Below are 17,670 nucleotides of genomic sequence, written 5' to 3'. Positions count from 1 at the left end.
TCCTGTGTATCTCTTCCATTTGGCTGTTCTTGAGCTGTGTCCTTTATAAGTGTGAAATTAAATAATTCAGCTGGGCATGGTGGGTCACTCTGTAATCCCAACACTTTGGGAGCCTGAGGCAGGAGGATCACTTGAGCCCAGGATTTTGAGATTAATAATATTATTTATTATTATTATTCAAGCTTTGTTAAATCAAACCTAAAGCTCTTGGAACTTTAAATTATTCTGAGCCTTGACAGGAATTGGTCTATGCAGCCTGAGTCATGAGGCATGCAGCTGCAACTTCCACCTATTTTTTTTTTTTTTTTACTTCTACCTATTTTTTTTTTTCTGTAATTACTTAGGAAGACCAAATGGCACCAGAGATAAGACCCCCTTAGATCCCCACTCAGATCACCACCCTTCCTCAGGGGGTAAATAAAGTCATCTTCCTTGGAATGTAGCAATCTATAACCAATCAAAGCATTGTAACATATGCACTGGTCTTACATGGAAAATGTTGTAATCCTGCTAAAATTCCTCTGTCTTTGCCTGTGGAAGTGAAACCTTAACTTCTCCAATTTGGAGTACTCACCCCATTCCTTTAGAGTCAATGCTTCCTGGGTGGCTATTCTCAAACTTTGCACTCAAAGAAACTCTATACTTAGTCTTATTTTCTGAATCTCATTATTTAAGGTTGACATAATAAGCAACTAATAGTAAGTAAAGTGCTTTCCTCAGTTCTGAGTCATTCTGGCAAGTTGAACCTCGGGGTGTCATGGGAACCCCTGAATTTGTAGCCAAATCAAACAGAAATGTGGTAGCCTGGGAACCTGGGCCTCGTGACTGACATTTCAGAATTGAATTGAATTGTGGGATACCCAGCTGGTGTTGGAAAGTTGGAGAATTAGTGGTTAGTGTGGGAAAAACCCCAAACAATTTGGTGTCAGAAGAAAAACATCACACTCCCGCATACAGGTTGATCCATCATGCGCCCTGCCAATTGTACTCCTTACTTATTTCTCAAATCCACCATTTTTCCCTGCCTCCACCCCACTACCACCCTCTTCTAATCCCTATTATCTTTAAGCCCCCACCAGGTCTTTCCTCATCCACCCTTGTCTTCTCTAATTCACTCTCCACATTGCCCTTTCATGTAGCTAATATTTGCAAAATGCACATCTGACAAATCAGATCCTGTCACTCCCTACTTGAAACTCTTCAAGACTTTGCATGGTCTTAGAATAAAGTCCAAACTCCTTCATGTGGCCTGTGAGGCCCTATGTGGTTGGCCACAGTCCACTTCTCAAACTCTACCCCTGCTCTGTCCTCCCAGTCATACAAAATAAGCTTCCTTGTCCTTCCGCCTTGATAATGCCCATTCATTTTTCTGATCTGAGCTCATCAACTCTTACACAGGGCAGTTGTCTCCCACTGCCCTGACCAAATCAGTTCTCCCATTATAGGCTCTGCAGAACATATTATAGTTGCAAATTTTAATTAATTAATGGATAAATTACTCAGTATTTGTCTTCTCTGCCAGACATGAGGAGGGATCATATCTATTTTTCACTGTTATATCTTAGCATCTTTCACAGAGCCCTTACAGTTAGCCCTTTCTAAATATTTAATGGATGGATGAATGAATGAATGAGAAAACACAGCACAGCAGTTAGGGCTGCACTCTGGAATCATCAAATCGGGGTTCACGTTGAGTCTCTGACACAGGCTCTATGACCTGAGGCAAAAATAATAGGTACTTAAAGTTTCTGTTTTCTCTTTTCTTTTTTTTTTTTTTTTTGTGTGGAGGGCGGGGAACAGGATCTCACTTTGTTGCCCAGGCTGGAGGGCAGCGGCACCATCAAGGCTTACTGCAGCCTCAACCTCCTGGGCTCAAGCCATCCTCCCACCTCAGCCTCCCAAGTAGCTGGGACCACAGGCATGTGCTACCATGTCTGGCTAATTTTTTGTATTTTTTAGTAGAGATGGGGTTTCACCATGTTGCCCAGGCTGGTCTCAAACTCCTGGCCTCAAGTGATCCTCCCACCTTAGCATCCCAAAGTGTTGGGATCACAGGCGTGGGCCGCCACATCTGTTCCTCTGTTTTCTAATATATAAAGCAGAGTTAATGATAGATTTTTCCATGGAATAAGCGCAACATTCCATGGCAAGTAATTAGAACAGCGCTTAGCATACAGTGTATGCTTAATACGTAATAGGTGTTATTATTTCCTCTTCTGTAAAGTGGGGATAATAAAACCTACCCCAAAGCATGGTTCTAAGGAATTATTTGCTATTAATGGGGTTCCGTAAGTGCTTATTGAATGTTTTTCTTCCTCTCAATAGGGAACCAAAGGGATTTTACTTTCTTGAGTGCAGTTCACTTGTGGTTTTCCATATTGATTACCCACTAATGTGACTTCAGGGAAAGGAGTTTAAAACCAGAGGCAATTAAGCACCAGAAACAACCAAAGAGGGATGACGGCGCCTCTGGGGCTGGTCCAAGGCAAAGGCTCTTCTCGCCTCTTTGCCATCTGCTGGGACGACAAGGGGTGCCAAGCATTTTTGGGAAGTGGAGCCTTCCTGGGGAAAGAACATGTGTAACTTTGTCCTTGACTGGCTTCCTGGGGAGCCTCTCCATTTTACAGATGGAGAGAAAAAAGCCCAGAGAGGAAGGGATTTCCTCCTAAGCCACACATACGCCCAGCCCATGAGGGACCAGTCCTCTGACTCAAGCCTCAAGAGTCCAAGTCCAGGCTGTTTCAACCAAGCCCTGCTGCCTCTCTGCTGAGCACTGGAATGAATCCTGACCCTGCAGCAATTTATTTGGAAATCTTTAGACATTTGTTTCATCCAGAATTACACAAAACCAAAGACAGTACAAATTGTTCATTGCACAGATTCAGAGGCTAGCCAAGAAAGGGATAATAGCGGCCTGGTACGGTGGCTCATGCCTGTAATCCCGGCACTTGGGGAGGCCGAGGCAAGCACTGAACTCCAGACTTGAGCTCAGGAGTTTGAGACTAGCCTGGGTGACATAGTGAAACCCTATCTCTACTGGAAAAAAAAAAAAAGAAAAAAAAATGGAGTCAAGTCCTCTAACCTGGTAAATCTATAAGATAAGTATGGCTCTCTCAGGCATGGCATCTCAGCTTCATCAGTATCACTTGTCTGCTTAATCATTGATTCAATTGTTCTATAAACTCCTCTACAGCCTCTCTCTCTTTCTCTCTCTCTCTCTTTTTTTTTTTTTTGGTGCAATCGCATAGAGCCTCCTTTGTACCATGCATGGTTTTAAGTACCAGGGACACACATGAACGAGGCAAGGTCTGAAGTCTCATGGAGCTCACAGACTCTCTTCCCTTTCTCTCAAAATGCTGCCTGCCACCTGCTCTGGGTCATCAGCCATGTTCTTCCTGGATGCTCACCTGGCCCAGTGCCCCTCCCCAAACCAGGCCTAGTACTCAGCCCCTCCTATGTGGCCTCTGGGGCTTGACTCCACACTCCATGTGGACTGCATTTCAGTGTCAGAGCCTTCATTCTAAAACCCACTGCCCTGGCATCTTCTCCTTCCTGGGCTCCTTGTTTTCCAGTGCTTTAAGCACAGGTCTTCTCCTGCCTTTAAACACTCCTTAACCTGGTTTCCATAGTTCTTATCCAGCCAATGGTGTGCTGGTAACTTTATAATAACTAGCTATTCATGGGGGGGAGAAAACCCAACCAGCCAATCAACCAAACAAACAAAACTCTGATTTGTAGTGGTTCCCAATTTCCTTGGTGTAAATACTCCCACCATGGCTGATGTCAAGTTACCAACATGACATCACTGGATGTGGAGTTGTGAAGAAATACAGATAATCATCTCTGGTGTCAACTGAATCCAGCCCTACCCCATCACCTCCCCTCACACCCCCTCAGATCTGTGCCATAGAATGCAGTGTGGATCTTGGGAAAGCTATGAGCTTTGGAGTCAGATAGATGAAATCTGAAGCCTAGCTTTTCTGATTTCTACACTAGCAGTGCATCCAGGGGAAAATTATTCTACTTTTCTGAGCCTCGGTTTCTTCATCTGTGATATGGAGAAAGCAGTACCCAAGATGTATATGGGCTTTCAGCACTGTTCTCCTTCCTACCTTTATTCCTTTGCTTTATTCCTATTTCCTTTGTTCTCCTTCCTACCTTTATTCCATGCTGTTACCCTGGCCTGGGATGCCTTCTCTTCCACTTATCTAGACTCTTAAGATTCTTCTCAAGACCTGTTTCCTCCATGAAGTCCTCTCTGATTATTCCAGTCCTCTGAGGACTAAACTCTGATTATTATTATTTTCTTATCTTGCCCAAATTCCTACCTAAGGGGCCTAGGGAGTCACGTCCTACAAACCATAAAGTCTTATTGGAGGGGTTTTAATTTTAACCCTACATAGCGTGGTCTGCTTTCTAACCTGACTCTAATATAACATCATATAATAAGGGAGGAAATAAAAATATTTTAACCCCAAATATATTTCCCTGCCATATCTTGAAATGGCTCCACAAGTTTGTCTCTTGTGGGAAAAGCCACATTCTGTAGAGAATCCCCTTCCTCCCATTTTTTTCTTTTTCTTTTCAGACTCAGGAGATAATCAACAAAGAGCCAGGCACCCTTTTAATTCCAATAAGAAACATTTTATAACCTACTCCCTCTGAAGTCTGCCCTGAGAACTTCCTCTGCACAAATAAAACTTGGTCTCCACAACCCTTTATCTTAACCTAAACATTTCCTTTCTATTGATCCCAGGTCTTCAGATAAACTCAACTAATTATCAACCAGAAAAATTTTAAATTTACCAAAAGCCCGGAAGCCCCCGCTTTGAGCTGTCCTGCCTTTCTGAACCAAACCAACGTACATCTTAAATGTATTGATTAATGTCTCGTGTCTCCCAAAAATGTATAAAACCAAACTGTGCCCTGACCACCTTGGGCACATGTTTTAAAGGTCTCCTGAGGGCTATGTCATGGGCCATGGTCACTCATATTTGGCTTAGAGTAAATCTCTTCAAATATTTTACAGAGTTTGACTCTTTTCGTTGACACATTGTTGCTCTCTCCCTTCTCCAAACCCCTGTGGCAAGCAAGAGGTTTGCTTACCTGGCTCAGCATTTACACCAACTTGTATGTGATCTAGTCATTTTGAGACAGCATCCCACTCTGTTGCCCAAGCTGCAGTGCAGTGGCGCCATCTCCGCCTTCTGGGCCCAAGTGAGTCCCCTGCCTCAGTTTCCCGAGTAGCTGGGATTACAGGTGTGTGCCACCATGCCTGGCTAATTTTTGTATTTTTTTAGTAGAGACAAGTTTTCACTGTGTTTCCCAGGCTGGTCTCAAACCCCGGACCTCAAGTGATCCTCCCGCCTCAGCCTCCCAAAGTGCTGGGATTACAGGTGTGAACCACTGTGCCTGGCCCCGTGGGCATATTCTTGTCTCTGAGCTGACTGCTTGTCTCATCGTGTCTCTCAGATGACTACTGCATCCCTCAGCCCCAACTCCAATTCCTACTGACAGATTAATGATTAATAACTTGAAGATGCAATGTGAATCTATCCATCCATCCATTCTATAAGTATTCAGTAAGTTCCTACAATGTGTCAGGCACTGAAAATACAATCATGAATTAAACAGAGGTAGTAGTTATAATAATTATATTAATAATAATAATAATAGCTACCACTATTGAGTAGTTACTATGTGCCAGCCATTCTGCTAAGCACTTCACAAATTTTAGCTTTTTAAATCCTTATAACAATGTTCTAGACAGTTATATACTATTATTATAATACCCTCTTTCCAGTAATAAATACAAAACTTACTGGGGTTAAGTAACTTGCCCAAGGCCAGAGCCAGGATTCAGACTCTCAGTTTTGAGCTCTCAACTATTCCCTTCTGCCTGTCGCTATGCTCTCGTGTCTCTCATGGAAGTTATTTTTCAAAGCATTTTTATATCTCTCTGATCCTCACAACAGTTCTACAGGGTGAGTGGAACAGGTAAGTTACCCCATTTTGCAGATAAGAACACTGAGGCTCAGAGAGCCAAAGCCTAGTCTCTTGTCCCTTGTAGCTTGCTAAAGTCCTATTATAGTCAGAGCTGCGGTTCCTGACTTCCAGCTGGGTCAGGGAGGTGCTTCAGGGCTAAGTGTGCTGGGATGTGCAGACAAGAAGGACTAGAAGACAACCCTATCTTCTGGACCATGGGCCAATGCTGGGACCTTAGAGGCATAGGTGGGCACCTACCTTATGCACCCAATCCTTGCAGTCATGGTCCTGCATGCACTTGTCCAGTGCTCCAGGTGACAGCACCAGCACAAAGTTGCGGGCACCCATGACACTCTGGATGAGTTTGTCTTCGAACTTGCCTGCTTCCAGCTTCTCCACATCAATGAAGACACTGAAGCCATGCAGCTGCAGGTGCACCTTCAGGAGGCTGCAAGTAGGTCCTGTGTCAGTGCCACAGCCTTGTCCCAAGGCCCTGCCACTGCCTGCCTGCCCCTCCTCACCTGGCCAGCTGGGAACCTGAGTTCCGGCGGTAGCTGATGAAGACATCTGGGGTGTCCCCACTGGGTTTGCCACCAGTACAGGGCAGCGGGGAGTGTAGCATTTCTGAAGTGGGCAACAGGCAGCATGGTGAGGGTGGCCCTTCCGCATCACTCACTGTCAGGTATATCATCCCTCTACCCAGCCCTCTCAGCCCAGCCTGGGAAGGGTGGCCTCTCTCAAAAAGGAGAAATGGGGCCTACAGAAGGAAGGTCATATTATTGTTGGGTTACTCTTAGGAGGCAGGCACTGCGTTCTAGGGACACTGATATGCATGCACTTCCAGCCCTGCCCTCTCTCTGGAACTCCAGACCTGCACAGCCAGCTGCCCACAATCACTCCAAATTCAACACACTCCAAATCTCCCGCTCATTCCTTCTTCCCTATTTCCCATCAAAGCCAGACCCTGGGTATCAGCCTCAACTCCTGCCTCCCATTTAATTTATTCAACAAATACTTCCTAAGCACTCGCTGTGTGCCAGAACTATCTTCAGTGCTTGAGATTTGGCAGTGAATAAAACAGACAGCACTCTGCTCCTCTGGAGCAATGCTCAGTGCTCAGCACAGGCACTACATTCTGAGGATTCTACCTACTAAACATCCTGGACTTCAGCCTCCGGGCCCTTCCCTGGCTCAGGTTTCCAGTGCCAGCCTCCTCAATGGCCTCCCTAAACCCAGCTAGAATTTCCCAGTCTAGGCCAGGCGGAGTGGCCCACACGTGTAATCCCAGCACTTTGGGGTGCCAAGGTGGGTGGATCACTCGAGGCCAGGAGTTTGAGACCAGCCTGGCCAATATGGTGAGACCCCATCTTCACAAAAGATACAAAAAATTAGCCGGGCATGGTGGCACATGTCTGTAATCCAGCTACTTGGGAGGCTGAGGCACGAGAATCACTTGAACCTGGGAGGCAGAGGTTGCAGTGAGCCAAGAACGCACCACCGCACTTTAGCCTGGGCAACAGAGTGAGACTCTGTCTAAAAAAAGAAAAAAGAAAAGAATTGCCCAGTGTAGTCCATTTGCCACAGCTACCAGAACATCTTTCTAAAATCCAAATCTGATCATGTCACTCCTCCCACTTAAAAACTATGCATGGCTCACTATACGAACTATTTTTTTAAGCTATTTTGCCCTAGGATTTTCCTGTTGTTTAAAATGCAATCTTGTGCTGGGTGCGGTGGCCCACACCCATAATCTCAACACTTTGGGAGGCTAAGTTGGGAGGATTGCTTGAGACCAGGAGCTTGAGAACAGCCTGGGCAACATGGTGAAACCCTGTCTCTACAAAAAATACAAAAATTAGTCGGGTGTGGTGTTGCGCGCCTGTGGTCCCAGCTACTTGGGAGGTGAGGTGGGAGAATTGCTCGAGCCCGGGAGGTTGAGGCTTCAGTGGGTTGTGATTGTGCCACTGCACTACAGCCTGGGTGACAGAATGAGACCTTGTCTCAAATTAATTAATTAATTAAAATAAAAATGAAATCTTGAAGTTTTAATGGGAGCTGCCATGTAAAAATAATAAAAGCCAACCTGCATTAGTTGAAGCATAAGAATGCAGTCAAAGCTTAGTCCCTTGTGTCTTGTGGGTGCTTAGTCTGTAATTGCTGAATGAATGGATAAAATGAAAAGAATTCATCTTCTTATAATACTTAGACACAACCCTCATAGATAACATTTGTTTGTTTATGAAGCAGAAAGGCAAGGCTCAAGTCCCAGTTTTGTCATCTAATGACTTTTATGACTGTGGGAAATGTATTTGAATTCTTTAAATGTTAGTGTCATTATCTTTAAAGTGAACACCCATGATGGAAATATTCTATATCTTTAATGATGATGGTGGGGGTCGGGGGGGTCACACAGATGTCTTTTAAGACTCCTCAAACTGACACTTTTTTTCTTTTTTGAGATAGGGTCTCACTCCTGCTGCCCAGGCTGGCTGGAGTATAGTGACCTGATCACAGTTCACTGCAGCCTTAACTTCCTGGGCTCAGGTGATCCTCCCACCTCAGCCTCCCAAGTAGCTGGGACTACATGTATGCGCCACAACACCCAGTTAATTTTTTGTATTTTTTTGTGCTTTTAGTAGAGACGGGCTTTTACCTTGTTGCCCAAGCTGGTTTCAAACTCCTGGACTTGAGCGATCTGCCTGCCTTGGCCTTGCAAAGTGCTAGAATTATAGGCATGAGACACAGTGCCCGGCCCTCAAACTGGACACTTACTCCTCTTTTTATTCTTTCAAGAGTTCTTTAAGGTTGATTTTAAAAACTGAACACTCACTGCATAAAATCAATGTAGAGACTGATGAGATAATATCTTAAAAACCTAACAGAGTACCTTGTAATTGACAATAAAGATTAACTAAGTGGTAAATTAGTAAGTTTAAAATAACTTAGCAAATAAGGAGGGTGGCTAGAGGCCTAGAATTCACTCTAAACCACCTCTAGACCCAAATTTTGGAAGCTGTTGGCCAACAGGATAACACACATACGCACACACCCTTCCCACTTATACCCCACTGCACGGACTCTCCATCAGCTGCTGCCGCTGCCTGGGCTGCCCTTCCTGTTGCCACCCCTCCCTGCCAGTGCCTCTCTCAAGACATGGTGAGGCATCTTGTCCTCTCTGAAATCTAGACCTGGGTGGATGGGGTGGGCCGGGCTTCCTCTGTGCTCCCACTGGAGACCTAGGTAGTTTTCTGCAGGGGCCGTCTGCCTGTTTAATACTCCCTTCCTCCCACCGCCTACCCACCTAAGATTGGGAACTTCTTGAGACAAAGTGCAACGTATTCATCTTTACATCCTCAGAGCCCAGTGTGACCCACGTTTGTGCTCAATCAATCCACGGTGAGGCAGGAAGTCTCCACCCTGTGTCTCCCCTCACCCTTCTAGGGCCGTGGCTGGGGCTGGGGCTGGGGCGGGGTCCCGGGTGAGCGGGCTGACCTCTGGCCGCCGTGAGGATGCGGGCGCGGTGCACGCCCAGGCGGACGCCGCAGTCCTCCAGCAGCTGCTGCTCAGACACGCGGTGCAGCAGGGAGCGGTCCAGGCCGCAGCTGACCAGGCCGTAGGTGTACTGGCGGAAGCGCGGGTCCAGGCTGCCCAGCCAGTCGGCCAGGTTGCTGCGGTCGCACGTAGAATAGTTGGCGAAGGTCCTGAGCTCGGTGAGCTCCCTAAAGAACCTGCACCCCACGGAGGAGAAGACGCTGAGGTCCAGACTCAGATGGGCTGTGGACCGAGGGGGCGCTTATTTAGACCTAGCTGGGGTCCGGTGGACAGGAGGCTCCGTACCTCTTGCGGGTGATGCCAGATTTCATGCCCAGGTCGGTCTGGAGTTCCTCCTCCGTGAGCCGCAGAAGCAGGTCGCCATCCACCTGCTGCTCCTGGGAGAGGAGTCGGATGTCAGGAAGGGCTCCGCTACTTAGCCCTTGGACCTCGAGCACAAGATGCAAGGGAAGGAACTGGAGATGGCGTGGAGGAGGTGGACGGGACCTACGTCAGAGCCGAGTGACCCCAAGGGTGGCTGCGTACAGGCTCCCCACCCCTAAAAGCCACCCCAGCGCCACAGGAGTGCGAGGCCGGGAGGGAACACAGTATCTGTGCACAGGGCGCTCGCTCTGACTTGGGGGAGGTGCACCCCCCACGACTCTACCCGGAAGCTCTCGCAGTACTTGGAGAAGCCAATCTGCTGCAGCCACGTCTGGACCTCGGCCTCCTTCCAGCTGGGCACGGAGGGCAGGATGGGCCGTGGCACCTCCTCGCCCAGCAGGCGCAGCGCGCGCTTGGCCAGCGCCGACTTAGTGCCATTGGTAGAGTAGGAAACCAGGCGTTTCAGGCTCTGGATAGCGCCGATGTCGCTGAATACCTAGGGAGGGAGTGGGGAGAGGGCTCTAGGTTCCACCAGCTCTCCAGGTGCCCCAACACATGGCCAGTCCCTCTCCTTGTCTCTTCTCACAACCCAAAGTCTCTCCATCTGCCCTGGCCCCGCCTTCAGCCACTAAGTCATGGGGTCTTGCGGATTCCCCCTCCTGAAGTTCTCTCAATTCTTGACCAGGTCCTGACTCTGGATGGGTTGGGGGTGGAGGGGCGGATCCCTCCTTCATATCCTTCTTATAGCATCTACAGGCCCTGGAATAAAGTTGAGCTCTCAGCATGGCCCTAGGCAGGGCACAGTGCAGCTGCCCATCACTCCCAGTTCACCTCACCTTCCACCAACTTACACTTCACACACACACACACACATGCACTCACATTCCAAGGCTTTCACACCTCTGGGTCTTGGCCCACTGTGTTTCCAAATCCTTAGTTCTTCCAGCCTGCTTGTGGGAATCCTCCCAATCCACGGAAATCCTACTCATCCACCAGAATCCAAATCGATTAGCACCTCCTTCATGCAGCCTGCTTTGATTTCCCCACATCCTGGCCCACAACTCCAATGAGGGCTTATATACCACACTCTGAATGCCACTGTCACTGGTTGACAATGCAACTTCCACTGGAGTATAAGCTGAGGACATGTCTTAGTCACTACTGGAACCCTGTATCTGACACAATGAAGGACACAGAGTGGGACTCAAGATGTCTTTGTTGAACTGGACTCACTTGGCCTCGATGGGAAAGGGGTGACAGGCTGGTGATCCTGATTGCTGCCCAGATCCAATCCTTGGGGTCCTCACTCCCTACTTCCTTTAAGACCCTTCTCCCTAAGCAGAATGACCTGCCTTGTAGAGCAAGTCCTCCCTGACCCAGCTCTGGAGAGCAGAGAGAAGAATCAGAAGTTCCTAGAATACTGGATGTTGAAAGAGGCTCCAGAGACCCCCCTAACATAGCAGTCTCCTTTTTTTTTTTTTTTTTTTTTTGAGATGGAGCCTTGCTCTGTAGCCCAGGCTAGAGTGCAGTGGTGTGATTCTGGCTCACTGCAACCTCTGCCTCACAGGTTCATGTGATTCTTCTGCCTCAGCCTCCTGAGTAGCTGGGATTACAGGTACCTGCCACCACACCCAGCTCATTTTTGTATTTTTAGTAGAGACAGAGTTTCACCATGTTGTCCAGGCTGGTCTCGAACTCTGACCTCAAGTGATCCACCTGCCTCGGCCTCCCAAAGTGTTGGGATTACAGGCGTGAACCATGTCATCCAACCAGCAGTCTCCTTTTTATCTGTAGGCAAACACATGATGGGTGACAATCATCTGTAAGATACACACCTTTGAGCACCCCCCGATGACAGCTGGAGTACAGACAAGGTGGGCCATCGGGTATGCACCACATCCCTGTGCACCAGCTATCACCAACCTCCAAGGCGCCACAGAAAAATGCAAAGAAGAGTGACATTGTAGGGAGAATCTTCAACCTGTAATATTTTAAAAACAAAGCCCAGCTGGGGATGTGGTGCGTGCTTGTAGTCCCAGCTACTTGGGAGGCTGAGGCAGAGAGGATCACTTGGAGCCTGAGAGTTTGATGCCAGCCTAGGCAATATAGTAGAACTCTGTTTCCAAAAAGTACAATCCACAAACTTTCGGTGCTAAAACTATCATTATCCCACATCCAGGGTAAGAACTGCTGCTGTGGTCCAATTTATTGAATTTTCCACAAGATAAAAATGAGGCCCAGATAGAGGCCCAGAGAGGGGAAGCCAGGTGCTCAAGGTCACACAGCAAGTTAAAGCAGTGGGCAAAGGTCACTGGTAGATTAGATCCTGGACATGAGGACCCCTTGGGACTCCGGTGGGGGTTATCTGGCTGACACACTGATGTCCTGTCCCAAGTCCCAAGCCTCTGTCTCTAGCAGCCGTCTTCCCAGACTCCAGACTCAAAAGGCTAAACTACCCACGGAAGCTCCCCAGCTGGGCACCTCTCAAGCATCTCAAACTCCATATGTCCTGCAGAAGTCACTTTCTTCCCCTCCCCACTTCCACCTGTCCGTCACCCAGTTCACCTTATTCATTGCCTATGTTCAGGGCCAGGAGTCATCCTCAGCTCCTCTCTCTCCTTCTCCCAGCCACCAAGTGCTAACTCCATCTCTTAAACAACTCTTTAATCTGCTCTCTGCCACTGGCATCGCTGTCTCCCCCTTCTCCCAACGCCCACCCCTTCAAGTCATACATAGTCTTTTATTGGGTTGCCTTGCCTCCACCCTCACCCTTGCCAAGCTCCTTTCCACACAGCACCTAGGATGATCTTTGTAAAACACAAGTGTTCCCTTGCTTAAAAACTTCTTAGTGTCTTCCTCTTGCCCCCAAACCCAAGTCCAAACTTTGGGTCTTGCCTTCAAGGTCAAAATGACTGCCCCCCAACTTTGTCTTGCTTCACCTAATTCTGATGTGTATTTCAAGACCCGGTTGAATGTGACTTCCTCTGGGAAACCTTCCCAAAGGCTCTCTAACCCCTGATCCACCCAACCCCACATCTGCACCCACCTTGGTCTTGCCTTGCAGGCTCTTGATGGCAGCCTCCGCGCAGAGATAGAAAGCCCCGATGCACTGCGCCTCCAAGCGGTTAGAGTCGAGCAATGGCACAAGGCGCTGCAGGTCGTCGGGCCCGCGGCCCTGGCTTGTGTCGCTGGCGTCCACCAGACAGCGGGCGAAGCGGCCAGGGTCCAGCGAGGCCACAAGCGGCTCCACGAGCGCCAGCGTGCCAGAGCGTTCCACCTCGCGCTCCACCTCCTTGTTAGTCGCCAACACCGCTACTGCGAGGCAGGCGTGCAGCCGAAGCAGTTCGTCCTCCTTGGAGAAGGCGAGCGGGAAGAGCCATTCGGCTGCGCGCTTCTCCACCATGCGCCGCTGCACCACCTGGCCCCCATGCAGCGCGCAGTTGCCCAGCGCCAGCGCGCAGTGGCGCAGTAGCGCGGGGTCCGTGCGGCGGCACCAATACAGCACCGCGTCCAGGCCGCCGGCGGCCACCAGCTTCTGGCACGTCTCCTCCGAGTGCTTGAACATGTGCTCCAAGATGCCTGCCACGCTCCGCGCCAGCTCTACGGGTTCGCGCTCCTTCGCCAGGTTCAGGATCACGCCCAGCCCAATGCGCGCCACGCGGTCCCTGCCCAGTGAAAGTGGAAGGGGACGGTGGAATTGCCGCAGCTTGGGGAGCTTGGCTTGCCCGTTTGGGGCCTGGTCACTAACCCTCTCTGGGCCTCATTGGCCTCATATAGGGGATAGCATTCCCCTCCTTCCCCTCCCTGCTCCCTACCCTCACCTCCTCCCCTGGGAGGACCCCACTTCTCGGATTCTAAGGGTGCTCTATCCTGGCCACAGCCATTCTCCCCCTCATTCCTCCCCTTGAGAGGCAGTATGTGTGGTGGCTGAGCCTCAGCTCAGGAGCAGATCCCCTGGGTCCTGGTTTCTTCTCAGCCCGTTTTCTAACTGGGATAAAAGAGACCTTTGGGCAGCTTCCTTTATCTCTCTACTTTGCTTTCCTTATCTCATAAATAGAAAATACAAACACCTGCCTCATAGGATTATTATCAGGACTAATGAGATAAGCCATATAGAGTGCTTGCCACAATGCCTAGCACATGGTAAAAACTCAACAAATATTAACTTGTCCTAATTTGAAGTGTCACTTGAAGCACACCACTCTTAGCCTTGCCTTTTCCTCACTCCATGGCCCATGACTGGAGCACATGTATTCATTCATTCAACAGATGTTTCCTGAGGACCTCCCCTGGGCCAGGCACTGCACTATGGGCTGAGGTTTAACTGAGACTGGCTGGAGCTTATCCTCAGAGCGATGGAGGAGGACATAGACAAGAAAACAATGGGTGAACCAGATCATAGTGATAGGGCCTTGGCGCTAGCAAAACAGGATGATGTAATGGAGTGTGCCTGGAGGAGGGGTATGTGTGAAGAGGTGACATCTGAGAGCTTAATGTGGAGAAATCCCTGCATGCAAATATCTGGGAGGAGCATAACAGCTAGAGAGAGGAGCAAGGATGAAGGCCTGAGGGCAGAGGAGCTGATGTGTTTGAGAATAGAAAGAATGCCAGAGGTATTGCAATGTCTAAAACCAACAAGGGAAAATATAAAACCAGGCTGGGCAAGGTGGCTCATGCCTGCAGAGTGCTTGGCACAATGCCTGGCACATGGAGGCCAAGGTAGGAGGTTCACTTGAGACCAGCCTGGACAACAAAGTGAGACCCTGTATCAAAAGAAAAAAAAAAAAAAAAAAAAAGAGAGAGAGAGAGACAGAAAGAAAACAAAAAGAAAAGAAAAAAAAAATCAATGAGGGGTTTATATGTAGAATATATCAGCAAATATTCAAATCAAGAAGAAAAAGGCAATATATTCAAAAGAAAATGGGCAAAGGACATAAACAGGCAATTGACAAGAGGAAATCCAAAATTTGAACAACCAGATAAACAGATGCTCTAACTCATTAGTAATCAGAGAAACGAAAATTAAAACAATAGCTATCACTACCTGAAATGTTCTTCAACAAAATCCTCTTCATGGTTCATCATTCCAATGTCTGCTCAAATGTTACTTCCTTCCAGTCATCCAATCTAAAGGCTTTTCCCCATCACTTTCTAATTCATTACCCTATTTTATTGTCTTCAGGGCATTTAATATCTGATATTATATTAATAGTCTACTTGTTTGTTGTTTCTATAGAGCAGAAACCTTATCTGTCATTTTCTTTCTTAAAATGATCTAAATGGAGAAAATTACCCTTTCCTAGAGTTTCTTCACCTAAATCATTTTATTTTATTTCAAAGGTCATTTCCACTCTCCTTTGTCCCTGACCACGCTCCACACACATACCTTGAATAAAATGTTCTCTGGCAGAAAACAAACAGAAAACCAGCTACCACTTTACACCTGTTAGATGGGCAAAATCAGAAGCTGAACAATACAGGCAACCTTTCCCAAAGAGATTATCATACAGATAGACAAGAGCACTTAGACAAGGGTGTTCACTGCAGTGTCATTTGTAGTGTGAGGAAGTTGGAGGCAATCAGTAGCAAGCCTGGGGAGGGTCAGGTAACATGGGCAGGTGTCCACTCTGTAGGATTTGGGGGGAGGTCCAAGTGACTGAGCGGGTGATAACACAGCAACATGAACCAGGACAACATAGCCTGGGCAATGTAGCAAACCCCTATCTCTATGAAATCAAAAAATTAGCCAGGTATGGTGGCACAGGCCTGTAGTCCCAGCTACCTGAGAGGCTGAGGCAGGATGATAGTTTGAGCCCAGTAGGTTGAGGGTACAGTGAGTCATGATTGGGCCACTGCACTCCAGCCTGGGCATCAGAGCGAGACCCTGTCTCAACAAACAAAACAAACAAACAAACAAACAAACAAAAACCAAAAGAAAACCCCCAACAAAACCCAATACTGAGTGGGAAAAAGAAAGAAATAGAATGTGCTACATGACAGCACCATTTATATACATTAAAAATACATGTACACAAAACCAAGAATAAAGAATTAAAGATTTTAGCAGAACACAGATAGAAAGATACACGTTAGGCCGGGAGCAGTGGCTCAAGCCTGTAATCCCAGCACTTTGGGAGGCCGAGACGGGCGGATCACGAGGTCAGGAGATCGAGACCATCCTGGCTAACACGGTGAAACCCCGTCTCTACTAAAAAAAATACAAAAAACTAGCCGGGCGAGGTGGCGGGCACCTGTAGTCCCAGCTACTCGGGAGGCTGAGGCAGAAGAATGGCATAAACCCGGGAGGCGGAGCTTGCAGTGAGCCGAGATCCGGCCACTGCACTCCAGCCTGGGTGACAGAGCGAGACTCTGTCTCAAAAAAAAAAAAAAAAAAAAAAAAAAAAAAACACATTAGATATACTGAATGGTTCCCTATGGAGTAAGGGCAAGAGAATAGTGGCGACACTAGTGAGGAGGAGGAGGAGAGATTGCATTTCAGGCACAGGTATATGCAAAGAGTTGGAGGTGTTGGAGAGCCGGTGCACTTGGGGAGCTGCCCACACTTTCATGGCTGAGGCAGAAAATTCAAGGGGAGAGTGAAAAGAGATTGGACCTGGGGGCCTTTTGAGGCACCTCAAGGCATTTGTATTCTATTTTGATGTCAAAGAGAAGCCACTGCAGGGAGGAGAGTGGCCTGGCCATGTTTGGGTTTTAGAAAATTCAGTCTGGCTATGGTGGAGAGGACAGATCCAACAGAGAGAACTTGGAGGCCCGCTGAGCAGGTGGGAGAGTTGCCACATCCTGGTAGAGCTTCAGGCTTCCTGCCTTACTGACCTCCACAAATGATGTCCTCCACAGATGGCTGGGCGCAGTGGCTCATGCCTGTAATCCCAGCACTTTGGGAGGCCGAGGCAGGTGGATCACTTGAGGTCAGGAGTTTGAGACCAGCCTTGCCAACATGGCAAAACCCCATCTCTACTAAAATTACAAAAATTACCCAGGTGTAGTGGTGTGCGCTTGTAATCCCAGCTACTCAGGAGGCTGAGGCAGGAGAATCACTTGAACTCGGGAGGCAGAGGTTGCAGTGAGCTGAGGCTGCCCCAGTGCTCTACAGCCTGGGTGACATAGTGAGACTCCGTCTAAAAAAAAAAAAGGTGATGTCCTCCATAGGTGACATTACTGCCAAAGAGATTGAGGCCCAGCCAGCAACAGAGTCCTTGCCCAGAGGGCACCACAGTGACCATAGTGCATGTGATTTTGTGTCCACTGCAGAACCTAGCTGAGTCTGGAACATGCCATAAGGCCGGCACAGATTTGCTGAGTTGACCCCACAGCTTCTCGGCAGCCTATCTTCAAAGAAACAGATGGGGGACGGGCGCGGTGGCTCAAGCCTGTAATCCCAGCACTTTGGGAGGCCGAGACGGGCGGATCACAAGGTCAGGAGATCGAGACCATCCTGGCTAACACGGTGAAACCCCGTCTCTACTAAAAAGTACAAAAAACTAGCTGGGCGAGGTGGCGGGCGCCTGTAGTCCCAGCTACTTGGGAGGCTGAGGCAGGAGAATGGCATGAACCCGGGAGGCGGAGCTTGCAGTGAGCTGAGATCCGGCCACTGCACTCCAGCTTGGGCGACAGAGCGAGACTCCGTCTCCCCAAAAAAAAAAAAAAAAAAAAAAAAAAAAAAAAGAAACAGATGGGTCCTAATTATTCACAGAGGCCGCTGGAACTACAGTTATTCCTTCCTCTTGTATTTTTTTTTTTTTTTTTTTT

General features: G+C 48.2%; 1 protein-coding gene across 1 annotated transcript in view; it reads right to left on the bottom strand.

Moving 5' to 3' along the window:
- Positions 1–17,670, bottom strand: part of SARM1 (sterile alpha and TIR motif containing 1) — a 34,468-nt gene that overhangs the window by 2,833 nt on the left and 13,965 nt on the right. Inside the window, exons 3-8 of the mRNA XM_017888914.1 lie at positions 12,947–13,565; positions 10,184–10,396; positions 9,823–9,914; positions 9,478–9,713; positions 6,507–6,609; positions 6,244–6,433 (exon numbers count right to left, since the gene is read on the bottom strand). Of these exons, the coding sequence (XP_017744403.1) occupies positions 6,244–6,433; positions 6,507–6,609; positions 9,478–9,713; positions 9,823–9,914; positions 10,184–10,396; positions 12,947–13,565 (1,453 nt within the window). The remainder of the gene's footprint in view (positions 1–6,243; positions 6,434–6,506; positions 6,610–9,477; positions 9,714–9,822; positions 9,915–10,183; positions 10,397–12,946; positions 13,566–17,670) is intronic.

Source organism: Rhinopithecus bieti, unplaced genomic scaffold (assembly GCF_001698545.2).
Source record: "Rhinopithecus bieti isolate Rb0 unplaced genomic scaffold, ASM169854v2 scaffold_18477, whole genome shotgun sequence".
Classification (NCBI taxonomy): Eukaryota; Metazoa; Chordata; class Mammalia; order Primates; family Cercopithecidae; genus Rhinopithecus; species Rhinopithecus bieti.
This window is presented reverse-complemented; position numbering and strand designations above follow the sequence as displayed.